We start from the raw sequence: 6,385 nt of genomic DNA, 5'->3' as shown, positions 1-6,385 counted from the left end.
TATAACCATAAGCCAGATTTCTCTATACTTATCATCTTCAGTAAAATGCGAGTATAGAGAATCGTTGCAACAATGATTATATGTTCATTGACTTCATATAGCTATTTATATGCATAATATGCTTACTTCTGATTTACAGAGAAAAATTGAAGCAGGCTTTCACAAAATAGATATATATATATATATATATATATATATATATATATATATATATATATAGTTTGTATAATTCTATTATAAATTTTTATCTTCAATTTTTAGTTACAAATTTGAATCTATACTTTAAAAAATATTGGTAGTTTTGATCATTATTAAGGAATTATCTAGATTTAATTGCAAGAAAAGAATGTAATAACCTAATAGTATATTAATTATTGCAATGTGTTTATATCTTTGTTAAAAAAAATATACAGAAAGAATACAAAAGAATCAATCTATATTACTGATAAAGGAATCATGAATTTTTATCAAAGTTATAACGAGTAATGGAAAGTTGTTATACAGGAATATTGTTATAATAAAAAGGCATATGTTGTAATAAGAACTATTCATATATTACAATACATATGTATATAACGTCAAACACTGCTCTATTTTTCATATAAGCTTATATCTATTCGAGATTAATCATATTACTTAGGATTTGCTGGTTCAAATGTATAATGTACTTTATCTTTCTGAGGATATTGCTTTTGCATCTGAAATATATTTTATAATTAAACTATCTAGTTAAATAAAAAATTATTGGATTGAAAAGTTATAAATGTTAAATACTGTTCAAAGCCATAGAAATGCTTACCACTGGTGTGAATGTAGGATAGTCCTCTAATAAATAGCAAATTGTAAAGAGAGTAATCATGAATGCGAAAAATACCGCTGTTGCTAGATGTAAATCGATTCTATATTTGTAACCATAACTAAAACGATCTTCGCCCATTAACTCAAACTTATGATGCACCTGAACAGAAGAATAGAAAGAAATGTATAAAATAATGAAACGCAAGATTTTAGAAATTCTTTGTATACGTGTATACTCACCGTCTCTTTATAATTTTTTTTGTAGGTTGGTATGTCATATGGATAGTATGGATCTTTAGCAGCTGGTCCTATCATTGGCATGTCCGGATAATCACCGATACATTCTTCCTTGGGAGCAGGTTTATATTCCTTTGGATGCAGATTATACTTTTCAGCAATTTTATCATGATTCTTTTCCGAGTATATCCTTGGTTGCCAAATTTTATTCCACGGCATCGCTGATGAGAGAAATGAAATTCAAATAATAGTAATATAATTACTTACATAATAACAGTAACTTAACCTCTTATCGATACTCTTAACGATACACATGGCGAAATATTATTTTATGATGAAAATAAATGTACACGAGTATATCGATGACTTACGTTTGTCGGCATAGCATCTCACTGCGCTGTAAAAATACACTTTACTTCTAAACAATTGACTCGACAGTCCACAGAGTTTACTTGCTAGAGCCATTTTGTTATTCGCGATGGAAGCAGGTTGTCGTTGTGTCGTAAACGTACTTGATCGAAGAATCAATGCGCGAATACACGCGATACGTCAAGATTGTAATGTATACTAAAACTACGAACACGTTGCCGTGATCCTGGGTAAAATATTGCAATTTTATTTACATCAGAAGTAACTTTCCAACTATATATTCGCGATGATTCGCGATTAGGGAACTTCCCCGTTAATTTTTTTTCGATCGTGCGCTTTAACTAACAATTCCTCGCGTTTTCTCTCCTTCGCGAAGGAGATTTGTCATTTCATATATTTATTTTACATTCCACATTTGACTGTAATTGTGAGTAATTTTTCCTCGCGAAAATTTTACGGGGCCAAGTAAAATTCATTCTTCTCGCATCTCGTATCTCATATCGCGGAAGTGACGCGATGCGAGCGCCACACTCTCCGACGGATTGGATGATGACTATCCGACTCCCGGATTAGTCCGGAAGTTCGGAGAGGCGAGCGAAAAAGTGGAAAGATGGCCGATAGCGTGTTGCTCTCGGGATTGTTCGGCATCGTCGTGTAGCGTGTAGCTTTTTCGCGGGCAATTGCAGGTTCCCGCGTGAATTTTTGACAGCGCGCGCGTGTAATGGCACGCGTGGGAGCGAATCCGGCGATAACGTGAAGCTTTGTAAAGGTATGTGTACGAGAAGACTCTCGTGTCCTGGGAGCAAAGTATCGGTATCATTTCAGTGGTGGCTAGTAGCGTTGCAAGAGAGACGCACGAGAAACCGCAATGGCTCTGTCTAGTTGTCTGATTTCTCTCTCGGCTTTGCATTATCCACGAAAAATCTCTTATAACTCGTTATTAGATGATTCCTGACAGCTTCCCCTCCTCTCTCCTGATCTTCTCGGTCGACACGGTTCGAATACCGTGCGATATGATTTGAATGTATTTTACATATCGAATAAATTTATCCCCACGGGAAGGTGTTTGACCGATTTCAGATATGCGAAAAGCAATCGAAAGCATTCGATAAGAAGCTGAATAAATTCGTCGAGATGCAGAGAAAAGCGCCTCTATTCCAAGTTGTTATTATATGTTTGTTTCTCGCATCTGTGAGAGAATAGGAATAATTGCGTGAAATCAGGTTTCTCATTTTTGCTCAAATGTATCGAGAGAAAGCAAAGGCACGACAGACTTTTATACTAACATTAATTTCAATTTTCAGATAGTGATCTTCTTACTTGAATAAACTGGAATCCTTCGAGCATAATAATATGGCGAGCCCCTCGCCCCAGTCATCGCCTATGCCACCTCCGCAAGCCCCTAGTCCGATGGGCCCTCCGCAACAGGCACCCTCTCCGTCTGCGCAAGGCAGTCCAATGGGACCACCACAGCATCATCCTCACAGTCCAACACAGGGTTATCAAGGTGGTCCACAGATACCCTCAGGAGGACCACCTATGTCGCAACCGCCACAACAGCCTCCACCTCAGCAACAGAATTATCCGCCTCATCCACAGCAAATGCCACCTAATATGGGTCCACAGGTAGGATAGATTTATCAAAAACCATTTTTTTTTTTTTTTATAGTTGCATTTCTTATTTACAATAATGTATGCCTGAAATACTAAACACAGATTATGAGACAAGAAAAGAGAAGTGTTTGTTGTTATGGCATTAGTAAGGTTTATAATTTAGATCTTTTTCTTGTGTGAACAATATTTATTTTATTATTTTTAATAGTAATTTATTGATGTGTTACATTTATTATTTTTTGCAAAATAATAATTACATCAGATAAAAGAAGTATAACATATACATAAAAAAATACTAAATATGTGTACATTTCTCAGTTCTAACGTATACTTTTTTGATTAATACAAGTAAATAAAAGTGCAGCTATCTAATAATTTAGTATGACTGTCTTTTTAAGCTACATACAAGACTTATGCGCAATTATATGATGTAAGTTATATAATATATACATTGCATATGTGTGTCTCAGAAAAAGAGCATATGATTAATTCAACAAGTTTTTATTAAGTATCTCAGAATCAGCTTTCTTGAAAAGATCCACGAGCTGCTGTGCAATTTGTTGATTACACGCTGCTATAACTTTGGGTGTCATTATATTTAGTTCGCCCCCTGTAAATGCAAATTTTTATTATTTAATGGAGATTTTTATATTACATGATAAGATAAAATCTGACATATTTCACAGTCAGAATGATTGAAGGGTATTGAATTAGCGATGCTTGTGTAGGATTCTCTTGTGTGGGCAAAAGATGAAAGCGATATTTACCAGCAGTGTCTATCACAACTCCGCCTGCTTCTTCAATTATTAGCTTCCCAGCTGCAACATCCCAAGCATCTATACTCTCGATATGATACGCTTCCACAGCTCCCATTGCTACATAACACAATGTGAGCGCTGCTGTTCCTAATGATCGTATTCTAGGGAAAATTTGTTATTTAGTTTTTTAATTAACTGAGATAGAGATTTCTAATATTAAATTAATATTGTTTATATAAATATATTGTACCCATGAGTGCCTTGTATTAGAGCGTGCATTCTACTGTACACATTGGCTAAATATTGAGGATCTTTCGCAAGCCACGGTTCCATGGCCACTAACGATTGAGATACATCTGCAAAATATCATTTATTATACAGGGTATCCGGAGTCAATCACATCATTCATCGTGTGTAAATAGAGCAGTTTAAACTGAGTAAGAAAATTCTTTATTGTTTTGCGATTTTTGTAATAATTGTTAAGAAATTAATAAAAAAAGATCGACCAATTCGCGAAAGTATAAGCGTGGGGCGAGAAAGAACGGCCCAAAGGCAACCAAAAGTTTTCGGTCGCTAGGCGCATAATAAAATTTTGGAAAGAATCTTCTACAAGGGACAACGTTACGTATGAGCGATATAAGATGGATTCTCGCCCCTAGCAACCACACACCTTATATCTTTTTATTGTGCGGTTATTATATTCACGCGAATTGTTCCATATTTTTTAATTAATATCTCAATAATTATGAAAATTACAAAATGGTAAAGAACTTTCCTACTCAATTTAACTCGCTCTATCTGCACACGACGATGCAATTGGCTCCGGACACCCTGTATATTTTTATGTTTAAAGTGTATCTTTCATACGTAAGTTAAAGAAAGTTAATTATTTGAAAAGTTAATTATTTGGGCATAGTAAACGAACGGAATCGTAATACATCTGACATTTGAAAAAGATTACTTTGACTGAAGGACATGACATTAACCGATGTACATATAATATAGTCTGCGGTATCCGATGGATATTAGATAACCTTCCACTGGACCGTAAAATTATGCATTTCTTACACTTTTTTTTCAGCAAGGATACAACGTAATAGCAATATATGCGAAAATCACATATTCCTTATCATATATTTCTACGCTCTTAGATGCTGAATTACATAAAAATAGACATGCCATTATACGTAACTGTTTTTGACATAAAAAGTGCATTGAGTAATTTACCTCTCACGTTCGACGTTTTTATAGGCTTCCCATTGAGAAAGGCGCCGCAATGTCTTCTCGCGAAGAAGAATTGTCTCATGAGAGGATTATATATTATCCCGATTTCGGCCTTTTTGTTCACCAGCAAAGCTAAAGAGATGCATGTGTGCGGAAAACGATGGACAAAATTGGTAGTACCGTCTATCGGATCTATTATCCATGTAGGATCGTCGGTCAGCTGCGGTAACCGACCTTCTTTCGCTACCGTTTCTTCAGCAATAAATCTGAAAGATTAAGTCTCATTATAGTCACTCCATTAAAACCATCTATTAGTTACAATGACTTACTTGTGCGATGGAAATCGCGCGGACAATTGTTTTATCAATTTGTCCTCTATCTTGCGATCGTATTCGGTGACAAGATCCCAGTCGATCCCCTTACTTTTGACGCTCTTCCTAGTGTCGATGCTATCTTCTATTATCTGTAAAGAACGAAGTGTTTTTCTATAATATACATTTCTAAATATATATTCTTAGAGCATTTTTCAAATATGTTTTTTTATAAATATAATAACGTAAAAATTATTAGTGACATTTTTTATTAAGGAGAAGTCAAGTTCAAATTGATCATTAAAAGAACTTTCACATATTTTGATTATAGAAATATATGATTAGAAATCTAATAAATTTATTAAATAATAAATTGATATAAATTAATTCAACAAATTATAATAATTTTGTTTTAATTAAAATTTGTTAATATTTGTTTAATAAAATTTTTTTGAATATAGATCTTAAAAAAAAAAAATTTTTAACTGTATGAACGCAATCTGACAGCGTATGTGCAAAAAAAAAAAAAATCTGCGTTTAAAAAAAATTTACTAAGCAGATCTTTGAACTAGACTTTGAATAAAATCAATTTCATTATCTCGCACTCGTGACTCTATCTTGAGTGATCTCACTATCACGAAACGTTCTTGCCATTACATTTTCTTCGCTTAATAACGCACCTTTCCTGCGTACAAAACCAATTCTTCGGCGACTTTATAACATTCGTCCAAGTCATTTGCCTCGCACATGTTTCTCACAATCACGTTTCTGCCTGGCCGGTGAACAAACTGGTCGCTTAGTACGGTTCGCGGTATTCGAGTACTGACGGACTGAAGGACGCACGGACCGCGAAAGACTCCGACTGTCAACGGTGTCAGATCTGATGAATGAATGAGCGTCAAACGCAGAAACGGCCGAAATTTATCTCAGTCGATGATCGCAAAAATTCCGCACACAAACCGGTGATATGACGTCAAAGAGATAGATGTACACCGTTATTAAGTTGATTACGCATGACCGTTAAAGCGAGTCTCTGGGATTTCTATCAAGTTTCCACGTATAATATTTCGTAAA

General features: G+C 34.7%; 3 protein-coding genes across 4 annotated transcripts in view; 1 reads left to right on the top strand and 2 right to left on the bottom strand.

Annotated features, from left to right (window-relative positions):
- Positions 1 to 532: 532 nt before the first annotated feature.
- LOC126855257 (NADH dehydrogenase [ubiquinone] 1 beta subcomplex subunit 8, mitochondrial) lies at positions 533 to 1,867 on the bottom strand. Its single transcript, XM_050602729.1, has 4 exons — positions 1,407 to 1,867; positions 1,039 to 1,256; positions 800 to 958; positions 533 to 698 (listed from the first exon to the last, which is right to left on the bottom strand). The coding sequence occupies exons 1-4, from the start codon at positions 1,498 to 1,500 to the stop codon at positions 633 to 635; spliced, it is 537 nt and encodes a 178-aa protein (XP_050458686.1). The 5' UTR covers positions 1,501 to 1,867; the 3' UTR covers positions 533 to 632.
- A 144-nt stretch (positions 1,868 to 2,011) lies between these two features.
- Positions 2,012 to 6,385, top strand: part of LOC126855211 (ATP-dependent helicase brm) — a 28,823-nt gene continuing 24,449 nt past the window's right edge. The window contains exons 1-2 of one of the 2 annotated variants that reach the window (XM_050602640.1): positions 2,012 to 2,173; positions 2,709 to 3,030. In XM_050602640.1, the coding sequence (XP_050458597.1) occupies positions 2,758 to 3,030 (273 nt within the window). In that variant the 5' untranslated portion in view covers positions 2,012 to 2,173; positions 2,709 to 2,757. The remainder of the gene's footprint in view (positions 2,174 to 2,708; positions 3,031 to 6,385) is intronic. The other variant, XM_050602641.1, reaches the window with a different exon arrangement.
- Positions 3,206 to 6,221, bottom strand: LOC126855249 (inositol monophosphatase 1-like). The gene is made up of 6 exons (XM_050602718.1): positions 5,992 to 6,221; positions 5,330 to 5,463; positions 5,004 to 5,266; positions 4,027 to 4,132; positions 3,786 to 3,937; positions 3,206 to 3,628 (listed from the first exon to the last, which is right to left on the bottom strand). The coding sequence occupies exons 1-6, from the start codon at positions 6,058 to 6,060 to the stop codon at positions 3,504 to 3,506; spliced, it is 849 nt and encodes a 282-aa protein (XP_050458675.1). The 5' UTR covers positions 6,061 to 6,221; the 3' UTR covers positions 3,206 to 3,503.

Source organism: Cataglyphis hispanica, chromosome 15, assembly GCF_021464435.1.
Source record: "Cataglyphis hispanica isolate Lineage 1 chromosome 15, ULB_Chis1_1.0, whole genome shotgun sequence".
NCBI classification, from domain to species: Eukaryota; Metazoa; Arthropoda; class Insecta; order Hymenoptera; family Formicidae; genus Cataglyphis; species Cataglyphis hispanica.
Note: the sequence above shows the minus strand (reverse complement) of the source record. Positions and strands in the feature narration are given on the sequence as shown.